Below are 23,679 nucleotides of genomic sequence, written 5' to 3' on the forward strand. Positions count from 1 at the left end.
CAACTTATCCAGCATATGTTTTACACAGCGGATACCCTTCCAGCTGCAACGCATCACCGAAAAACACCCATACACTCTCATTCACACAAACACTACAGACAATTTAGCTTACCCAATTCAGCTAAACTGCATGTCTTTGGACTGTGGGGAAAATCGGTGCACCTATAGGAAACCCACGCAAACATGGGGAGAACATGCAAACTCCATACAGAAATGCCAACTGACCCAGTCGAGGCTCGAACCAGCGGCCTTCTTGCTGTGAGGCAACAGGGCTACCCAGTGCACCTCTGCGCTGCTCCTCCCTTTAACTCAGGATACCCAAATTAAAAACAGAGCATTAAAACATCAATCACGTGAATGTAAATTAAACATGACATCTCCTTTACATTTCCCAGAGATGGGTTGCGGCTAGAAGGCCATCCGCTGCGTAAAAACTTGCTGGATAAGTTGGCGGTTCATTCCACTGTGGCGACCCCGGATTAAGGGACAAAGCCGACAAGAAAATGAATGAATCTCCTTTACAACTTAAAAGTAACTCAAGTGCAAATTACTTTTTTTTTTTTTTTTTGGTAATCTGTTCTCCCAAACCACATGCAAAATAGACTTTTTATATTTAAAAGAACGCTCTACTCTTTTCTTTTTTACCTTTACATTTCAAATCCTTTTTTTTTTTTTGTACTAGTAAACATTTGAGTTTATCCTTTTTTTTTTTTTTTGATCCATTCAGTTAATCTTAGGTATTGGCAAGAGCACTTTTAGCTTATCTTAGCATAGATCATTGACTCAGATTAGACCATTAGCACCTCACTCAAAAATGACCAAATAGTTTTGATAACTTTTTCATATTTAAAGCTGGACTTTTTTAATTACATTGTGTGATAAGATGAATAGAATATGATAAGTTGCTATTTTCTAGTTTCATTTGGCTAGGAACTATACTTTTATTTCAGTGTAATAATCAAGGGTTTCTTCCGGGTGCTCTGGTTTCCCCCACAAGTCCAAAAAACATGTGGTATAAGTGAATTGGGTAAGCTAAACTGTCCGTAGTGTATGAGTGTGTATGGATTTTCCCGGTGATGGGTTGCAGCTGGAAGGGCAATCGCTGCATAAAACATATGCTGGTTAAATTGGCAGTTCATTTCAATGTGGTGACCTCAGATTATTAAAGGGATTTAGCCAAAAAGAAAATCAATGAATGAATAATTAAGGAACTTTTCAGTTGTAGCAGACAAAATTATATTATGCCTCACCTGAAAATTGGCTAACTTCTTTCAATATAACCAATGTGACCACCTGCTTGCACAGTGTAACTGGAGTGTGTGCCAGTTGTGCTGAAGGTTACCTAGCGGGGGCATATTGTTAGCCAATAGTGTTACACAGTGTAATACTATTATATATATATATATATATATATATATATATATATATATATATATATATATATATATATATATTTATTTATTTATTTATTTATCTTTAGTGAGAAGATATTTCAGCCTAGAAAATAACAGGTTTTTATTTTTTGTCAGTATTAGTACACAATGAGGCGACTAAGTGGCTCAATGGCTCGCCTCACAACAAGAAGGTCGCTGGTTCGAGTCCAAGGTGGGTCAGTTGGCATTTCTGTGTGGAGTTTGCATGTCCTCCCTGTGTTTGCTCCCTGGGTTTCCTCTGGGTGCTTCGGTTTCACCCATAGTCCAAAGACTTGCCCTTTAGGTGAAATGAATAAGCTAAATTGGCCATAATGTATATGTGTGCATGTGAGAGTGGATGGGTGTTTCCCAATACTGGAATGAAGCTGGAAGGGCATCCGCTGTGTAAAACATATGCTGGATAAATTAGAGGTTCTTTCCACTGTGGTGACCCCTGATGAATAAAGAGACTAATCCAAAGGAAAATTAATGAATGAACAGTACACAATGTAATTACAGAGGAGTCAAGCTTTACAGTAAATAGAAAAATAATCAACTCTTTCCTCATTTTGGAGTAAGATGCTAATGGTCTCATTTAATTCAATGATCTATCCTAAGCAGAGCTAAAAGTGCTCTGGCTAGAAACAGAGCCAAAAAAGTTGTATTATTAGCATTTTTTTTTAAAGTGGAGTGATCCTTTACGTTAGTACAGTATGTTTATGTTAACGTTGTTATTATCATTCATTATATTTAATACATTCTCAGAAATAAAGGTATAAAACCTGTCACATTTCACCTTTACAAAATGTACACTTCTGTTACTAACAGGTCCATTTGTACAAAACGCATTTGTAACTTAAAATGTACTTATTAATGGGGAAAAATAAAAATATGTACCTCATAGTACTTAAAAAATGTACTCTGAATAAACAAAATTGTATTAACCAAATCCTATTATTCTTTGTTCTTGTTGAGATTTCTCTGAGAGTTTTGATACTAAAACATCTGCTTCCTCACAGTTTGTGAGCTTGAAAAGAACAAACAAGATATTCCATTATCAAAGAGTTGGCCTTGACTTTGCACACACCCCTAGTGATTTGCCTGCATTTTGGCAGAACTATTTTGAAGATCAGTTCAGCCAGTTTTACATTTTACTTACAACACCATGTTAAATCATAGAAGATTAACTTAACACAAACAGAATATGTTGTTTTTCCACTAATATTACTTTAGCCACCATTTTATATAACCTATGGTTAATGATTTAATATTTAAAATTTTATCTTTTTCATGAAAAACACCTCAACATTTTCGTTTTTTTGGTGTGTGTCACAGTTGTTTAGACTAAGTTTAGACTAATGCTTTTTGTGGATTTGGTATATGTGAATTTGTTCTTCATTATATTGTCAAAATAATAAAATGTGCATTATCAAGTGCAAAACTTTCCACACTGAGCCAGCAGATGGTGTAAACCAACAAGTAATGCAGTTAGCTTAGCATGAAATTAAAGCAGTTTCAGTCTTATGTATGTTAAACTTCAGAAATGTATGTAACTCCTGGTCTTATTTATACACTAAAGTCATTAATAAAATAGCATATAAGTGTTGGGGGTCTGTCTCAACTCCTAAATATGATCAGGGACCATTTCAAGTGCTAATGAATCATTCAACATTCATTTTGTGTACTGATTCCACACACACATTTCATTTCAGGATTTCAGGAGTGTGGAGGCATCTCTCAATGCATGAAACTTTACTGAACAATTCCATGGTAAAAGCACAAAATGTTTGGGATGACCTAAAAAAAAACATTCAGCCTACCCTACAGTATGCCACAGCTGTCACTTGAAAGCTGGTGCTGCTCACATGTCACCTCTACAGGGATTCTGTGTAGTATAAAGGGCATGGAAGAAAGATAGGGGGAGAACAGAGAATGGAACGTGTTAGATCTTTAAATGACTTGAGCTCTAATATGCACCACCCTACCATCTAGCCAGCAAGGGGCCATGTGATGTGTTGGTAGATTTCTGGAAGAGAGGGTCACAATCCAAAAGAGGCAAGGAACAGTCCATTACCCACTCCTGTGTAAACAGAGACTGATACTGGACTAATACTACAAGATCCTGAGAAGGCTTAAAAATTAAGCTGCAGTTAACGGAGATATTCAGAGACACTGTGTTAAGGTAGGGTTAGGGTTTTTTTCTTGCTTGCTTGCTTGGGATTTACTGTATTACAGTGTAAAAGTATGTGTGTGTATGTATATGTATATATATATATATATATATATATATATATATATATATATATATATATATATATATATATATATATATATGTATATATATATATATATATATATATATATATGTGTGTGTGTGTGTGTGTGTGTGTGTGTATGTATATATATATATATATATATATATATATATATATATATATATATATATATATATATATATATACATACACACACACACACACAGATGAAGTCAGAATTAATCTGACTTTCTCAAACCGAAATTGAAAAAAAAAAAAAAAACAGGAAGGGCTAATAATTCTGACTTACACTCTACACACACACACACACACACACACACACACACATATATATACATATATATATATATATATATATATATATATATATATATATATATATATATATATATATATATATATGTATACATACACACACACACACACACACACACAGACAGATGAAGTCAGAATTCTATAAATATATATCACATATATTATATAAATTCAACGTGTTACTGTTTCGTAATTACTGATTCTTACAAGAAATTTCATTCAAGTATGAAAGGCATAATTACAGTAGAAAACACTCCTTTGTGGATTTTTAACTGTTAAAAAATCATCTAATGAAATTACTGTTAATGAAATTTTGAAAGAGCAAAAGCATGGATTAGGTTTAGTTAAATAAACCCTTGTTATACTGTAAGCCAGCAAAAAAAAAAAAAAAAACTTACAAACTTCAATAATATTTAAATGTGTTGTTTTCAAATCCAGCCAACATCAACATTCACAATGTTTTTGTGTGTTAATAAACACAAATGCAGCCAATATTGCAATATTTTTAAAGTTATTCAAGTAAAGTTGGATCCATAAAATCTGATAGATAGATAGATAGATAGATAGATAGATAGATAGATAGATAGATAGATAGATAGATAGATAGATAGATAGATAGATAGATAGATAGATAGATAGATAGATAGATAGATAGATAGATAGATAGATAGATAGATAGATAGATAGATAGATAGATTAGGGTATAGGGTCAATTAACACTAAACTATAATATTTGTTTGTTTATTTCTACAAAGTTCTGATTGGTTGATCTGTAAATTAAACTTTTCATTCCTTTTAATTTTTTTACAGATTTCATACAAGCTTTATCATGATAGCCTTTGAAAAGCTGTGGAATATAACATCTAAACAAGTTAGTGGCCACAAAAGGATTTGTTTCACTGCAGCATCAAAAGTTTAACTTCAACAATATAGCTCAAGATAACAATCACAATGAGAAAAGTTACTGAAGAGAAGAGACATTCAAGCTCCATGAATTCCTCGACAGTAGAAACGTCCTTCATCGCAGCTCCCCCTGTATTTCTCCGCAAGCTAAAGTGGGCTGCAGTAGCAGCAGGATGTGATGTCCGTCTGAGAGTGTCTGTGGGAGGCAATCCAAGACCTACACTGCACTGGTACCATAATGATGACCCTTTGGTAATTGACCATGAGGATTATGATGGCTTGTGGATACGAGATTGTCAGCAAGCTGATGGAGGCCTCTACACCTGTGTAGCTGTTAATCATTTGGGTGAAGCCAGAACAAGTGCTGTCCTAGCTGTGCTGGACCTCGAAGAGGGTAAGATGCACTATTTAGTACATCACATGTTCTTGTTTAGACATTTTCGGTCCCTATTATATTAATATTACAATCAAACTATACCACAATTTAGTTGAAAATGAAACTTGGTCTGCTTGTTTGTTGTGTACTGATATTTAAATGATCACATCTTTACTTATTGAAATTAATCACACTAGCAAAGCAATCACATCAGAGATTTTTAGCTGCCAGTTTTAAACACATTGAGTTTTCTGCAGGTTTAAAATATTTTGAAGAATTTTTGGAACTATAATTTAAATATAGATTGAAGCCTTCCTTGTGCTTAAAGTAGCTAAATAATAAAAGTGCAGTACATGGAAATGGTATACTATGAGCCCTAAAATTGTTTCTGCATTCTTAAGTAAAGACCTGCAAAATCCTGGTAAAAAAAAGTTTTTCCTATCATGCAAATTTCCCGCTGTAGTAAATTTTTTAACATGAATGAAAGATTTGATTTAGACGAATTTTGCGTGTTTGCGGCAAGCACCTCATACATTTCATGTCATTTGTACAAAGATAATTTAATGATTGGTGTAAATTCAGCATAAAGCCCACCTTGCCATGTCTTTACATTGTTTTCTATATGTTGCAAAGACACATGGATAAATTATGAATAGAAGTATCTGTGTGTGTGTACATTCATAGAAAACAAGGTTTAGAATTCTAAAAGATGTGACATGGTGTGTTGTGTGGTGTGAGGTGTGTGGAGCAGTTCTCAGCCAGCCATCTACTCCCAGTGCACCATAACGCACAATGCAGGATATACAGATTATTCAATTTATTCATCACTTATCTGAAGAGGCATATGGTCTGTTTAAATGTATCTTTTGTAAGTTTATCATTTATACTGTGAAATGTGTAAGATATGTTTGCAATGAGGCAACAAACAAATTTAGACTGCTGAGTATATGTTTAATGCATGTTTATGCACCATGTCATATCACTTAGCTCTTATTTAGATTTTTTTTTTTGAGTGAAAGAGTGATGTCAATACACTTTATAAAACTCATCTGTTTATGCAGATATTAATATTAATTCCTGCTTGTGTTTTCATACACTGAAGCTCTTATACATTAAAACTCTAAACACAGATCTAAACACAACTCTGTTAATCCCTTTATTGAGTATAATGATAATTTTTGCTATATTTCACCCAAAATCCAACTCAGCAAAATAGGTTATTCTGGTGGTTTAAAGATAACTGACTCACTTAGATTAAATAAACCTCTCCATCAATCTGCTCAATTTGTTAAAATATTTTTGACAAATAAAGCATGATTATTTTGTGAATTGATTTCAGAGTCACCCTGCATGTGTGTGACTAACTGGGAGACAATTTGTAAATTTCAATACTTCCAAATTGAAAGCAAGTACCTCTTCTGTGAGTTACTGCTGTTCTACATCTAAAGTACACAGAGCCACACCAACCACAACACAGTCGGTAGTCATGAGTATGCAGGGTCTTCAGCTGTCAGAACACTTATCACCTCTCACTCTTTCTCTTTTAGGCACTGTGTATCTCGCTCTGTTCTGTTCTGTTCCCTCCCTCTCTCTTTCTCTGTGTCTGCCTGTCTATCTCTGGATATTTACAGCCTGGAATGTGCCAGAGCTCCAGTTACAGATTTACTGTTACTCTGTTACACATCATCTTCAATTATAGATGTGGCTGTGTTGGACTGCTGCCTGGGTTTTTAGACCCACAATGATAACAAGTAATCTGAGCATAAGTAATCAGTCCAGAGGTATACTGTATTTTCTGTTTAGTGAATAAAAGATCACTTGACAATTTCAGTTGGAATTTAACTAAGAAAAAATATATATTGACTAACTTATATTTACAACTAATAAAAAGTCAAATGGCAGGTAATTACAGCTTAAGCAGCAGTAATGGTAGAAAGAATGATTTTTCCTACTACACATTTGTTGCACAGATGGACAGTAGAGCTATGCTGAAGGGTGGTGCCAAAAACATGAATATGCCTTTATGGTAATCTAGTGGTATTAGCAAAAGGCAGAGTGTGAGAGGTCCCATAAGGGTTTATTATATCACTTCAAATAGACCACTGGACTCTCACAACAACATCAGAGACTTCAGAGGTAAAATCCAGTGAGAGAAACATATTAGTCAAAAGGTAAAACTTTCCTACTTTTTGGGTAAAATACAAGCTTTACATCATGGTAAAAGGATAAAAAAGGATTTACCAGGACTTAAAGCATCAGACTGCAATGATGAGGAAAACATTTGATCAGAGGGTTATTTCAAAAAGCGTGAGGAGGGGATCAGTTATTTATAGGAAAGACAAAGAACCAGGTGAGTTAGGTTTGTTCAATTTAAATCTGAATCCAGTTCTGTGTCTTTATGTTGATGCAGTAGCCCTAAGTAATATATACAGTATATATACTATATGTTACTTGAAGTGTGTGTGTGTGTGTGTGTGTGTGTGTGCGTGTGTGTGCGTGCGTGCGTGCGGGCGCGTGTGTGTGTGTGTGAGTGCGTGCGTGCGTGCGTGTTTGTGTGTGTATACAGTGCATCTGGAAAGTATTCACAGCGTTTTACTTTTTCCACAATTTTTTATGTTACAGCCTTATTCCAAAATGGAAATAAGTTTTTAGTTATTTAATCAAAATTCTACACAAAATACCCCATAATGACAATAATTTTTTTTTGAAATGGTGGCAAATTTATTAAAAATAAAAAACCTGAAAAATTACATGTACATAATTATTCACAGCCTTTGCTCAATACTTTGTTGTTGCACCTTTGGCAGCAATTACAGCCTCAAGTCTTTTTGAATATGATGCCACAAGCTTTGCACACCTGTCTTTGGGAATTTTTGCCTATTCCTCTTTGCAGTAACTCTCTAGCTCTATCAGGTTGGATGAGATGTGACAGGATACAGCCATTTTCAGATCTCTCCAGAAATGTTAAATAGGATTTGGGTCTGGGCTCTGGCTGGGCCACTCAAGGACATTCATAGAGCTGCTGTGAAGCCATCCCATTGATAATTTGTGCTTAGGGTCATTATCCTGCTGGAAGATGAACTGTCGCCTTGTCTGAGGTCAAGAGCACTCTGAAGCAGGTTTTCATTTAGGATGTCTCTGTACATTGCTGCATTAATCTTTCCCTCTATCCAGATTAGTCTTCCAGCTCCTGCTGCTGAAAAACATCCCCACAGCATGATGCTGCCACCACCATGCTTCACTGCAGGGATGGTATTAGCCTGGTAATGATCAATGCCTGGTTTTCTCCACACATAATGCCTGGCATTCACTCCAAAGAGTTCAACTGTAGTCTCGACAAGTCAGAGTATTTATGGATGATAGAGACCACTGTGCTCATCGGAACTTTCAGAGGAGCTGAGCCCCAGCCTTCTGCCTAAAGACAATTCTGTCTTGGAGGTCTACTAACAATTCCTTTGTCTTCATGCTTGGTTTGTGCTTTGACATGCACTGGGACCTTATGGTGTATGCCTTTTCAAATCATGTCCAATCAACTGAATTGTCCACAGGTGAACTCCAATATGAATACTTTCCGGATGCACTGTATGTGTATATATATATATATATATATATATATATATATATATATATATATATATATATATATATATATATATATATATATATATATATATATATATATACTTTTTATTAATATTACACATCTGACTGACTTTGACTGAATTTGATTTATTTGCAGCATTCCTAAAACCAATATTTTAACAATTTAGTAGTATTATAGTAGTCTTACAGCACACAATGAGTATATGTTTTATTTTGTTTGTGATTGTAATTTCGACATTCAACATCTGGCATCTAAATATTTGTACCTACAGACTGTGTATGTGTACGACTGAACAAGACAATTAGAATGTCACAGAATAGTAATGACCTGTAAATAATTAGTTACGTTTTTCTAACTGTAGTTTGTTTTGTGGCCATCAGGTGGCACATAAGACTCATGTGCAAGTTTCTCTCTGCCTCTCTACTGCCAAAAATTAAGTAACTGAAACTATATGCAGTAATATTAGCCCCTCAATAGCCAGTCAGGCTCAGCAGATAGCAGATATATTTTGTATTTTGTGAATTTACAATAGTCCAGTTTACACCAGTTAGATTTTAAGCTACAGTCTGTTCGGTTCATCCATTTGTCCCACCAAACCCTGGTAACTTCTATTTATTTATTTTTTATTTGTTTATTTGTTTATATTTTTATATTTAACACCAAACATGAACTAGCCAACTATAACACAAAATCATACAGTGTTGGGACAGTATGGAAAACACAAATAAAAAAGAAAGTAGTCATTTACAAATTTACTTTTTTACGTGTATTTCATTGCAGACAATGTGAACACAAAATATTTCATGTTTTGTCTTGTCAGCTTTATTTCATTTGTAATTATGCATCCTTTCCTGTCATTCAGACCTGCACATTCCAAAAAAAGTTGAGACAGGAGCCTTCTGTCAGGAGGTCTTTTGTCAACATGACTGGCAAATGTGTTGGAAAAACAGCTGAATCTTCGCAAATATTTGGTTCATCTTGAAAACAAATGGTGTCTGGTTTAGTAATGCTTATGGAAAAATGCAAAGCAGAATTCTCTGGTGCTCATTATCCTGCTGCTCACCAAAGCCACTTTGTGATGGTTTTTAAGGCTGGTTAACGTGGTTTGTTGTGTTTTATTTTGACATTTGGACTGAACAGAAGAAATGTTTGCACAAGACATGATTAACATCACATTCCTCGAAAAAAAAACAAAAAAAAAAACACTAGCAATCTACAGTAGACGCAGTCACATCATGCTTATAATGTGGTACAATCCCTAAACCCCACACATTAAAATAAAAACTTTATACTGTACAATTGTGACAAATTTTTTTTACTTATCGTGGGTCACAAATATCATTATCATAAAAAAAGAATAATTGTGCAACCCTAGTGCCAGCAATGACAAACTTGGGCTGTGGACAATGTGAAACATATATTGTTGTGTGTTGTGTCCACAACTTTTCCACTTCCGAGAGTGTTGTGGTGTAGAGAAGTGGCAAAGAATCATACCACCCAGACTGTTGCATGCCCAGAGTGAAGGGTTGGGGTTGATCAGTGATGGTTTGTGCTGCAATATCATAGCATTCCCTAGGCCCAATATTTGAGCTAGATGCACGTGTCACAGCCAACAACTTCCAAACCATTATTGAGGACCATGTGCACCCAATGATTTAAACAATGTATCCTGAAGGCAGTGCCATGTTTCAGGATGATAATGCACCAATATCCACAGCAAGACAGTGGCAATGACAGAGTGGTTTGATGAAGATGAAAGTGAAGTTGAACACCTCCCATGGCTTGCACAGTCACCAGATCGAAATATTATTGAGCCACTTTGGGGTGAGTCAGGAAACGTTTTTCTACAGTAGCATCACATAGTTACCTAAAAAATGAAGAAAAATGACTCCAAATCCTTCTGGGCACTGTGCAGAACTTGTATCTGTCAATCCCAGGACGAATTGATGCCGTATTGGTTTGATAGCAACTTTTCATTTAAAGACCACATTTCAAGCATCTGTAAAACTGTATTTTCTCATTTTAAAAATGTTTCCAAGCTTCGACATATAAATAAAAGCCTTATTCATACTTTCATGACCTCTAGAATAGACTACTGTAATTTGTTACTAGGTGGTTGCCCTATAGGCCTAATTATCAATCTCCAGCTAGTTCAAAATGAAGCTGCTTCAGTTCTTTCTAAAACTAAGAAATATGATCGTATTACTCCAGTTCTTTCAGCCCTGCATTTGCTCCCTATTAAACACTGTATACGTTTTAATTATTATATAAAATTAAAAAATCATACTGACTATACCTACAATACAAAGCTCTGAATAGCTTAACTCGCTAGTATTTGAAGGAGCTCCTGATGTGTTTTAGCCCCTCACGTCCACTTTGCTTAATTAAGGACATAATCTCACTGGGCACGGTTGCCTTGAACCATGCAGAAGCGCAGTTGTCCCTCTTCCCTGACAGCCTGCACTCACACTGCATCTTTTCCTTCCGAGTCTGAGCATGCATACGTCATCGATGAAATGACTATTCAACTTAACAGAAAAGAAGCGCTCTTTCACAGCACAGTGGAGATTGCTTTAGTTATATTGTTTTGTATTATTTTTAGTCGTTTGGAATGCAGTGACGCACAGTCCAATATTTTGCTGAACAGATCCAACACTTTTGATGGCTCATAAATGTTCATATAGTTCTTGTGCTGTAGTTATTAGGAGGGCTGAGGGTAAGAATGAGTAATAAATCCATATGATATAGTCCCTTAAATGTAATGTCAAGTCTTCAGGTTTACTAAAAGCATACTGCACCAAAGTCCAACCAAAATGTGCTCTGGCATACCTCTTCCAACTGGGCCAGGGCTGGCCAACTGAATAGCGCCTGGGCCCAATTCTGAGCACTCACACTTGTCAAACAAACCAGGAAATATGCCTGGGTATGGTTCAGATAGCATCTTATGAGTGCACCCTAATTTTGGACAATTTATTGTTCTTAGAATATCAGAATCAATTGTAGTCTGTAGATCCTTCTCATGTCAGGCACCTAAACTCTGGAACATTCTTCCTAGCACAGTTTGGGAGGCAGACACTCTGTCAGTTTAACACTTGACTAAAGACACATCTCTTTGCGTTAGCATACAAACAAAAAAACAGAAACACAACTTCTAAAATATTTCTAACAATCCTAATAAAGTATTGTTAGGTTTCATTGATTAGGGCAACCAGAGACATGAACACTTCCCAAAAATACATATATTGAATGGCATCCAATATTATATTAGTTCGTTTCTCCACATCCCAAGGTTTACATAATCTTGGATCCAACCAGTATCTTAAGCAGATGGCCACAGCCATATCACCCTGCAGCCAAAGACTGGTTACTCACTGAAGCTAAGCAGGGCTGAGCCTGGTCAGTACCTGAATGGGAGACCACATGGGAAAACTAGGTTGCTGTTGGAAGTGGTGTTAGAGAGGCCAGCAGGAGGCGCTCAACCAGTGATCTGTGTGAGTCCTAATGCCCCAGTAAAAGTGAAGGGGACACTATACTGTCAGTGGGTGCCATCTTTCGGATGAGACGTTAAACCGAGGTCCTGACTCTCTGTGGTCATTAAAAATCCCATGGCACTTCTCGTAAAGAGCAGAAGTATAACCCCAGTGTCCTGGCCCTCAATCGGCCCTATCCACTGAATTGGCTCTATCACTCTCTCTCTCTCTCCACTCCACCAATAGCTTGTGTGTGGTGAGTGCACTGGCGCCATTGTCCTGTGGCTGCTGTCGCATCATCCAAGTGGATGCTGCACAATGGTGGTGGTGTGGAGAGACCCCTCCCTCATGATTGTAAAGCGCTTTGGGTGTATGGCCATACACAATAAACGCGCTATAATAATACACATTACGTTACATTACATTACATTGTGTTCTTGGATGAGTCGAGAGCTTGAGACTAATTCCTCCCCCAGGGACAGATGAATCTGTGTTCTGATCATTTGGGCTAGCCTAAACATGAACGCTTAAATGTTTTCCTGTGTATAGTTTTAATTAGGACCCCAGGATGTCCTAAAAAAGAATACAGTGCAGCTATTCTGGCCATACAAGGTTAGAGACATAAAAGTGGTTTGAGGAAACATTATCTGTTGAATGTGTGGCATAATCAATAATGATTAATGCCCTGTTTCCACTAAGTGGTATGGTTTAAAAGGCAGGACACCTCATAGACACCTCATAGACATCTTAAATAGACAGTCAATTAATGACCTTATGACCTTAATAATACAGTGACAGCAAGCTCTTCTCTTGACAAATAGCCAATCATTCTGCTGTATGTCCTCTATTGGTGTTGATGAGGGCCTTTAAAATGTGCAAAATGTGAGTGGTACTGCTTTCTAACTTTATTTGGCTTCATTGGCTCTTATGGCTTAATGTTTTGTGTGAGAATGACATTGATTACAACATTCTAGCATAAACCATGCCTACAAAAAGAAAAAAAATATGGCAGTGGAAAAGCAAGCCTGGTCAAGGTTACCTGTAACAAACTGTACTGTACTTGACTGAACTGAACTATACCACTCAGTGGAAATGCGGCAATAGTCCACAACTGACATTTCATGAGTACACCTGTCCCTTTACAATTGAGACAACATCTGCAAAACATGCTGGAAATTACCTTGGAACAACAGGAGATGTCAACTAGGTCCAAAAATACAAACTGGTAAAGCATCATCTGTAAGCTAATTGTAAATGCATGCCTGAAAGAGAACTGGGACATTGATTTGCTTAACCCACATTACTGAATACTCATAGTAACCAGTTGGAATGTCAAATGCTGTCTTTTGTTCCCCAGCAAAGATTCTGATCAAAGATTGTGACTACCTCTGAGCTGGTATTTATTGCAGTTTGTTAAAGGTTAACTCAATGAACTGGAAGGTACAGTTTTAATGTTTACTTATTTTTTCCAGTTATGATGTCACGATCACAATCTAATTTCATTCAGACAACCATATGAACACTTAAGAAACTTAAGAAATCCAAATCTATTTATAAAATATTTACAATATTTGGCACTAGATATTCAAACTGATTTAAGTCTGGGCTCAATTGGCTAGGCCACTCAAGGACATTCACAAATTTGTCCCATAGTGACACATTTGTTATATTAGCTGTGTGCTTAGGGTCATTGTCCTGATGAAAAAAAATTGTACATGTGTAAAATGTGAACATTCTGTACATTGTGGCATTCATCTTTCTTTTTATCCTGACTAGTCTCTTGGTTTTTACAGTACATATTGATTCTGTCTCAGCCATGTTTTACAGTAGGCAGGGGAACGGCCAGGTGATGAGGGGTGCCTGTTTTCCTCCTGACATGTCACTTGGCATTTGGGCCAAATATTTTAGTCTTTGTTTCCTCAGTAAATATTATTTTGTTTCTTAATAGAATTGTACAGTAGTTGTTCTAAGAGTCATTCTGATGTCTTTTGGAAAACTTCATGTAGGCTGTAATGTAGTTTGGCCTCTCTATCATACAGGCCTCATTGGTGGAATAATGCAGAGATAGTTGTTCTTCTGGAAGGAAATGAGAAATGCTGGACGTACTTGGACCTACACATTATCATGATAAACAATCATGGTTATTAAGGCCACTGATCTCTTTACTAGCTTGAAGACACTGATTAGCTTGTTCAGGTGTGTTTGATTAGTGTTGGACCAAAACTCTGCAGGACAGTGGCCCTCGAGGACAAGTTGCTACTATCTGTTCTAGAATGTATCTATGACTCTTTTCCATTTGACCAGTAGAGAACGGGTCCTCTGCTTCCAAAGTTTGCTCTCCATTTCTGACTATTGGTGAAGTTTTGATTCATTGCCACTGTTGACATTAGCTTGCTTGCTTTGGATCAGTGGATCTGCTTTTTAGTGTATTATTCTTCAACAGTGACATTTGTAAGGACTAACAAGAACTACTAGAACAGGAAGTAAACTATTACTACACTCTGCTAGCTGACTGATATGATGAATGTCCCAAAAACTGAAATGTTTTTACTTTTTATTCCTTTCCTGTTCATCCATGTAAAGTACGTTTAACCATAGACAACCTTAAAACAAGAGATCGTCACCCAACCACCAGTTAGAAAACGTAATAATACTGCAATTCAAAATGTGAAAAATAAATAAATAAATAAATAAATAAACAAATAAAGCTTTTTTAAAAAAAAATCTAGCATTTCAGTTGTGTAGCAAGCAAATTATATTATCTTGTGCAATATTTCATGCATGCAATCAAGATTGCTGGTCTCTGCAATTTGTTCAACAAAAGCAAATAAAACATACAGTAAGCGTTTCTCCAAAGCTGAAACTTTGCATCAAAGCCATAATTACATGCGACTTCAGACTGAATATTTTAAGTAGTTTGGTAAACAATATAGGCTCTGTGTCACAGGTTGTCATTGTTCAAAAAAGAACCAACGTGCAAATATAAAACCAATTTAACCTCAGTAAAGCAGGCTAGGCAAAAGAGAGCTATTTACTTAAGTTTTGTTATTCAGTTAAATAAAAATCTGAAAAAAGAGCTAAAACAGAAATATCCTGTCATGTTTTTACATTACACTTACATCTTCAAGATAACGAGTTTTCATAACTACTCGCTGCTACTCATGTACATCACTTGTTTAAATGGATTTTCATCTCGTTTTACGCTTGAACAACTAATTGAATTCTTAGGTCTATTTAACTGACTATATCAATGCTGTAAAATGTAAAAATAGTCAATTTTTCAGCAGACGTTTTTAGTGGCTGAAAATTTTAATTGTTAAAACATAATCCGGAAATGCTATGTGAAAAACTTCCACTATAGGCATTTTGTCAGAAAGCTAATCATTCTAAAGGGTAATAAAGCGGGCCGATGAAATTTCCTTACTTACCTGCATAGCACTTAAAGACTTGTTTATATTTTTGGAGGAGTGGTAAAAAACACCTAGTTAAAGACATGAGCCCGTCTGAAGAGGGGGAACTATAGTTAGGCTGAGTGACAAATTTGAGATCGCCAGTGGCGATCACGCTTAGCAGGCACCTAAACCAAGCATGCCAGCTGACCAAGTGGGCATGCCAACAACGTAATCGGCCGTGCACCAAATTGCTTTACTGAGTTGGATGCTGGGGGCCTCAGAGGAACTCTGTAAGGTTCCCAAATTGTGAACTCAACTAGACATGGTAAAAATGGTGCACACATCTCTGTATTTGAGAGAAAGGTACAGCAAGCGTGTTACAACACTAGACCGAGTTTTCTAATTCACCTGAGTTTTTCAGCACATGTGAGGAAATCGGCTCAACCACTTAAAGATTATAAAATCTCGTAAACGTATTAGGTGTCACCCAGCCTGCAGCTCTACAGATGTATACTAAAGAGGTACTGCGTGCTAAGACCCAAGAGGATGTGACACTCCTAGTGGAGTGCGCTCTCACCCCCGTGGAACACGGCTCGCCCTGGCACTGATAAGCGAGGGAGATGGCATCCACTATCCAGTAGGCCAACCTTTGTTTGGATACATCACTTCCCTTCTGCCGACTGCCGTAACAGACAAAGAGCCGATCAGAGGTTCTAAAGCTCTGAGTGTGGTCCACATAAAATTGCAGAGTGTGAACAGGACACAGCTAAGAAAGGGTTGGGTCTGCCTCCTCCATGGGCAGCACTTGCAGGGTTACTACCTGGGTGTGATAAGACCCTTGTGCACATATCCAGGCCGGGGTTTCCAGGCATGAATCACTGACTAAAAAATGCCTCCAGGTCCCCAGTCCTCTTGATTGACGCCAACGCAACCAGCAAAGCTGTCTTCAGGGACAGGCATTTCAAGTATATTTAGTCAAGTGGTTCGACCTATCCTGAAGGAAAGAAAGAACAACACTGATCTGGCAGGTACTGGGGTCTTCTCGGTGAGAATCGCACCATTCAGTAAAAAGACTCTTGAGGGCGTAGACATGCCTCACAGAGGATGGTCTAGCCTGATTGATTGTGGTAACCACTACAGCCGATAAGTCACATAAGTCTTCCCTGCTCCATCTATGGACCACATATGAAGGTTCCAGAGTTCTGGGTGTGGGTGCCAGATGATTCCCTGTCCCTGAGAAAGAAGGTCCTTCTTCAGAGGGATCTGCCAGGGAGGAGCCGTTACGAAGAGAGAAGGTTCTGAAATCCAGATGCGGTTGGGCCAGAGGGACGCAACTAGCAAGAACTGCTCCTCATTCCTCCCAGACTTTAGCGCCCATATTAGCTGGACAGACTCAGATTGGAGCCTCTATTCTCCTGGTCGTGAAAGCTGCTGTAAGAGCACATTGTCTGCACAGCAAGCTAAGAAATGCGGTGAGAGCAGATACCCCCATACGGTTGATATACGCCATCATTGCTATGCTGTCCGTCCTGACCAGCATGTGTTTCCCCTCTAACACCAATAAAAAACAGGGCAGAGCGAGATACACTGCCAACAGTTCCAGGCAATTAATATATCAATGCAACCAGGTTCCTTTCCACTGACTTGCAGGTGCGAGCGTGCACGTGCCATGACCATCTGGGGACTTGATTGTGAATTCAATGCTGAAGTGGTCTCAAATGGAGCAATCTGAGTGGCCTGACAGCAGCTGCAGATGCCATATGCCCCAGTAGCCTCTGAAATAATTTCAGTTGGACCACAGTTTTCCTGACGAACTCTTTCAGACAGGCCAGCTCAGTGTGCTCTCTGTGGAGGTGTGCAGTCATGGGGATCCAGCTCTAACCCAAGATAAGAGATGCTCTGCATGGGGGTGAGCTTTTTTTTTTGGTTGACCCGAAACTCCAACAGGTCAAGGTGCCGGAGCACCCTGGCCCTGTGCATAACCAATTGATCCTGGGAGTGAGCTATAATCAGCCAGTCATCAAGATAATTGAGTGTGTAGATGCCCACGAGCTGGAGAGGTGAAAAGTCGTGGAGACAGACAGAGCCAAAAAGGGAAGACAGTACTGTCATGCTTGCCTCAAACACTAATCGCAGAAACTACCAGTGGCGTGGAAGAATGAAGACATGAAAATATACGTCCTTCAGGTCTATTGCTGTAAACTAATCCTGAGGACAGATGCATGGGAAGATGCGCCTCTGCGTGAACATTCTAAATAGCAGCTTGTAAAAGCAGTGGTTCAGAATGTGCAGATCTAGGATTGATTGTAACCCACTGCTCTTTTTAAGTAAGATGAACTACGGCCTGTAACGGCCCATGGACTTGGGAGGCTGTTTGGCAAACTGAATTGCGTAGCAGAGTCTGATCATTTAAATGAGCCATTGTGGCAGGCTGGGCAGCACTAACCAGGCTGGCAGGACTCATGCAAGTGGCACCATCAGCACGATTGTTGACGCACCAGTGGTGTGGCAGCATGGAATGTCAGAGCTTACTCTGGGAGCCGTGGGGCCCAGAGGAAGAGCAGGAGGCAAAAAATTCACTCTCAGGGAGTGGGGAGCCCATCCTTTGACACACTTAGAGCCCATGGCGAGATGCACTGATCCTGCAAGCTGGAAGGCACATCATCTCAGACTGGCAGTGTTCAGGCCGTCATATCTGGAAAAGGATATAAATGCTCTTTTATTGAGAATCTGGCGACCGCCAGCCATGAGGCCAACAGCCTGGTGTTGAAAAACATTATTTGATGATGTCCTCTGTCCTCCACCGAGGAAAGAGCTTGTCCCCTTTTCTCCACATAGCTTGTCTCAGGGTTAATTCACAGTCCGTTTACTGGACTTAATAGTGCCCTGGGGGAGGGGTGCTGAACAACAGCCAGCGATCTCTGCAAGAAGCAACCGAGGTGGATAGTTTGGAGGGAGGAGCGGTCTTTTGAGCCCGCTGATAGATGACCTCACCCACCGCACTCAACTGCTCTTTTACCTCAGTGAATTCGTGTTTAAATTCCCCACTGTGTTGTCAAACAGACCAGCTTGTGATATGGATGAATTAAGAAAGCAAACTTTGTCAACGTCACACATATCTGCCAGGTTTAGCCAGAGGAGGCATTCCTGGACCTCTTGTGTGGCCATCTTCCTTCCCAGGACACATACAGGTGACTTGCAGTGCGGAGCTCATGCATCAAGCCTGGGTCAGAACCACCCTTGTGCAGCTGAGCCAATACCTGCGCATGCAGAGCAGAAGCAGCCTGGCCCGCAGCAGTGTAAGCTTTGGCACAAAGGGACGCATTTAACCTACATGCTTTGAATGGGAGTTGATCATGTCAGAGTTGACCAAGATAAGGCTGACCATGTTGCCTTATCCTGACTTCGCCATGAAGAGGCAACATGCTGCCAAAGATTGACCGCAATGGCAAGCTTGACCTGGGAAATTGTACCCCCTGTACCTTGTACCCCCTGGCTGCTACACCAAGGTGCCGTCAAGGTGCTTCTAGATCTGGCACCCCTCCTCTTCAGATAATGACAACCCACCCTCTGATGCAGCGATGGACATCTGGTCCTCTGTGTCATCGATTGAGAAGGTGACCATCCGAGAGGATGGAGCAATTCTCTCACTGGAAGCTTGGATGAAGGGTGCTGAGGAGTGGGATGTCCAAGAGCCAGAAGATGGTGAATTGACCCCCACTGTAACCCTCAGATCTGCTCGACTGCCAACCAGCTTGTGGGGGACAACAGGGGGGTTCATCCTTTTGCAAGAGCGAGCCGCAATCTTAGCTGAGCATCAGACATGCCATTGCAGTGATGGCATGCACTGCCCACGAGCAATGCATTAACATGCTGAACCCCCCAGACATCCAACGCAGTGGGCTCGTGCCCATCATCCGAGGACAGGGAACCACCGCATCCAGAAACACATGACAAACGACATCATTTGATGTTTTTAATGAAATTTTATTACTTATCTCAGTAATAAGAAAGTAAAAAAAGAGTGCTTGCATCAGTCAGCACTGTTACATGAATTGACTGATTTGGGGGTTGCCATGGAAGGGCAACAGCACATGAATGTAATGGAAAGGAAGGGAATATGGCCATTTTTATATCAATTTCAAAGATTTTTAAGCCTAAATAAAAATAAAAAAACATAATTCTTGTCAACAGCCCTTCAAATTTAAGATATATCTTTATATATATATATATATATATATATATATATATATATATATATATATATATATATATATATATATATATATATATATACATATATATATATATATATATATATATGTATGTATATATATATATATATATATATATATATATATATATATATATATAATTTTTAGATCTTTGATTATGTTTATTGCAACCCTTCATAGTAAGATTAAAAATACAAGGGAAATTTGAGAAAATAGTTTAATAGGATAAAAACAGGATGGTATGTTAAATTATTGGAGGATACCATATGACTGTCCACCAGTACACAAAGTAATGTCTATAAAGACATGGATGAGTGAGTTAGAAGATGACTGACCCGCACAAAGCCCTGAACTCAACCTTATAGAACACATTTAAGATTAATCAGAAAAGTCTTTCAAGAAGAGTAAGCTTTTATACCTGCAAAGTGTATTATATTAAATTAAAACTTAAGGGTAAAGATTGAAATGTCATTAAAGTTCATGTGCACGTAGAGGCTGATGTGCCATAGCTTTTGACAATATAGTATATTATTGTGTTAAGAGCAGTCACCTAGTTGAAGAATTTTCAAATACATTTTACTAGTAACTTCTGAACAGGCGTCACGGTGGTGCAGTGGCTGGCACGATTGCCTCATAGCAGGAAGGTCATTGGTTTAAGCCCCGGCTGGATCAGTTGACATTTCTGTGTGGAGTTTGCATGTTCTCCTTGTGTTTGCGTGGGTTTCCTTGGGGTGTTCTGTTTTCCCCCACAGTCCAAAGACATAAGGTTGCCAAAATTTAAAAGCAATTATTTCACATTAAAGGCAATGACTGTATAGTTTTCCACCATTGTGTCTCTAAATGTCTGTATTAACTTTTTGCAGCTGGTTTGATCTTCACTTTTATGCCTGCTCGTCATTTTGCCTCTATAGTGCTTGGCCCCATATTTGCTGCTTTCAGCTTAAATTTTAAATTTGCGCTGCCCTGGGTAGAATACTGTAGTCATTATGGAATTCAGATTGCTGCGTCTGTGTTCTTTAATTTGCGCATTGTCAGGAGAGCTTAATACTGTATGCCCAGACCTCTTTCCGCCAGCCATGACTCTCAGCCTCCTCCCACTTTCCACTGTCTCTTACCAGACAATATATCACACATGCCTGTTCTTTGTTATCCAGCTCATCAAGGACACTTCACATACAGTACTCAGCAAACAAACATAACTCTCTAGCTGCATTTATGGTGTCCTATTCATGGCTGCCTTCTCTTCTTACTATCATTGATTTACCTGCATTTTTATCGTGCCACATTTTACATTTGTGGGGTTTCTGCTGTAATTTTGGCTTCTATGTATTCAGTCATCTGGCTCTGCATAATATGCAAAATAATTTAAAATTAAAGCTACCAACCTAAAGTCTTACTGAAATAAAACGTTACAAATTACAATAAAAAAAATAAGATTTAAGTTGCAAAACAAATATAAGAAATATGTCTTTGTTTACAAAGAAAAAATACTCAATCTCTTTAACATTATTCCATACTTTGTGGTTTTATTGATGCCTTGGTGCAAGTTAGTGGTTGAATAAGAACCACACAGTGCACAGAATTTTAAGTCTAGGTATGATAAAATTAAGTATGTAAATGTTTTCATTGCATATACTGAATGATCAATGCAATTAGGTCATTGTAGCAAGACACGGGAAAGTTCTGTGCCAGCTTTCCCTCTTTCTCATTCCAGAAGCAGCACCATCGACATGGGAGTAGCGTGACGTCACCACAGCCTGACAGAATATATAATTGATGCTTTGCACTGAGACCAATAGTCTCTCTCTTCACACCAGCACCAGAGACAAAGAGAGATGAGAGCGAAAAAGACAGAGCACACTAAGCCTGCTGAAAATGTTTTTGCTTTGATTGCACTACAAACTGCCTGTTATTGGCTATCGCTTGTTCTTTGTTTATCCTTTTAGTCTGTCTCTCTACCACTCCCCCGTTTCTTTATTTCCAAAGGGGATTGAGAGAATGCAAGTGGGTGTCTGTAAAAGGGATTTTTCATCCCTTCTGTTGTGACCAGGATCCATCTGACCTCCACCACCCGCTGTGACTTGGAATATCTTATCACTTGGAATTTCTGTTTGTCGTTTAAGCTTGGGGGATGCAAAAAAGCATGCATTTTGTTGTTTACTTGAGGAATGTTTTTCTTTTGTCAAAACTCTGAAATCTGAATCTGTCATATGAGGATCGTGATCGGATGTTTGTACTGTTTCTATTGCTTTTTGCATAATTATGGATTTTGGTACATTCTTCCTGAGGTAAAAGCTCTGGCAACGGCACAAATAAAACTATAAGGCATGCAAGCAGGAATCAGTAATCAACAGGATTCAGATTAGAAATAGACAGCTGCTATTCTCTACAGATACACGGCAGTTGGCTCTATTGTTTATTCTAAAAGGGAGATTCGGTTGGAGATTGAGGGAAGTTCATCTGAGGTCATGAAGAAAATCTGGTCAAAGAAAAGATTCCAGGTGAGTTGAAGCAGTCTATCTCAAGACGTGGGCTTGTGAAATTATATTTTATCAGAGAGCTTTCTTGTAATTGAATAATTTAACTAATTATGTTTCTTGTAGGATAAGGGATAGTTTTTTTGTTTCTTGTGATGTTTTAGTTTCTTTTTAAAGGATATACGCAAGCTGTGTAATAGTGTGCTGTTTATGTACAGCCAGAGCAATGACTTTGAGTCAGTGTTGCTGAGGACAATTGTTGATGTTATTTCATTAAGAGGAAGGATCATTTTTTCTGTGATTTACTGTTATTATGGAGAGTAATAAAATGATCAGGCAGTGAGAAAATAGACACATGGAGACTATGTCCATAGGAACAGCTTCAAAACCTGGTTGCTTGGTAGCAAGCAAACATGAGAGTTAACAAAATGGAAAAAGTAAGATTTTTAAAATAGGATATAAGATCTTTTGAACAATTTTTGTGTTATAAACTGAATGTTATGATATAATCAAATACTTTACTGGCAAAAAAAAAGTATAAATCAAGCAGGCTTAAAAAACTGCACTATTTAGTGTTTCCAAAATTAACAGACAACAGTTAATAGTTTTATTCTTTGTCTTTCCAGAGAGCTGGGCATTCTAGCTGGACGTTTGGGAGATTCACTCATGGTGTGTTTTGCTTCTGGCAAAAATTGTCAAATGGGCAAACCTGTTTAGTAGGAAATACAAAATAATTTTGTAGAATTTATGTTTTGCAGAATATTTTTTTGCAGATATTTGTTAACAGACTGGCAATTAAGACACTATGTTATAATTTTAATTAATTTATTTATGCTATGGTTGTTATTTCTGAGAAATTGAGCAGCATACAGATTAAGGCTGTACAATGATAACATTTAGCCTGTAGGTGTGTGCTTGTGTGTTTGTGTGTGTGTGTGTGTGTGTGTGTGTGTGTGTGTGTGTGTGTGTGTGTGTGTGTGTGTGTGTGTGTGTGTGTGTGTTTGTGTGTGTATGTGTGTGTTATGTATATGCTCCCACACAAGTGCATGTCTGCAGACACTGGTTTCTATAGTAACAGTCTTTTCTTGTCCACCTCTGCTTGCTGCCGTTATGGAAGTGAAGTTTTTCGCTTGTGCAGGAAGCAAAGCAATGGTAATTGTTGTTGCGCATTACTAAAATACTCATCTCTTGCAACTGGGCTTGTGAATTGGGTTTGCAA

The 23,679-nt window shown here is 38.1% G+C and overlaps 1 protein-coding gene across 8 annotated transcripts in view; it reads left to right on the plus strand.

The window, feature by feature from the left end:
- The first annotated feature begins 3,292 nt into the window (after window positions 1-3,292).
- Window positions 3,293-23,679, plus strand: part of spega (striated muscle enriched protein kinase a) — a 60,701-nt gene continuing 40,314 nt past the window's right edge. For 2 of the 8 annotated variants that reach the window (XM_073953232.1, XM_073953233.1), the window contains exon 1: window positions 23,087-23,129. Coding sequence is in view for 3 of the 8 variants with exons in the window: in NM_001007109.2 (NP_001007110.2) it covers window positions 4,955-5,300 (346 nt within the window). In the remaining 5 variants the exon portion in view is untranslated. Of the gene's footprint in view, window positions 3,595-4,813; window positions 5,301-21,777; window positions 22,272-22,318; window positions 22,485-23,086; window positions 23,130-23,577; window positions 23,613-23,679 lie in introns of those variants that run through there. The other 6 variants (XM_073953228.1, XM_073953229.1, XM_073953230.1 and 3 more) reach the window with 6 other exon arrangements.

The sequence above is a fragment of the Danio rerio genome, chromosome 6 (assembly GCF_049306965.1).
Source record: "Danio rerio strain Tuebingen ecotype United States chromosome 6, GRCz12tu, whole genome shotgun sequence".
NCBI classification, from domain to species: Eukaryota; Metazoa; Chordata; class Actinopteri; order Cypriniformes; family Danionidae; genus Danio; species Danio rerio.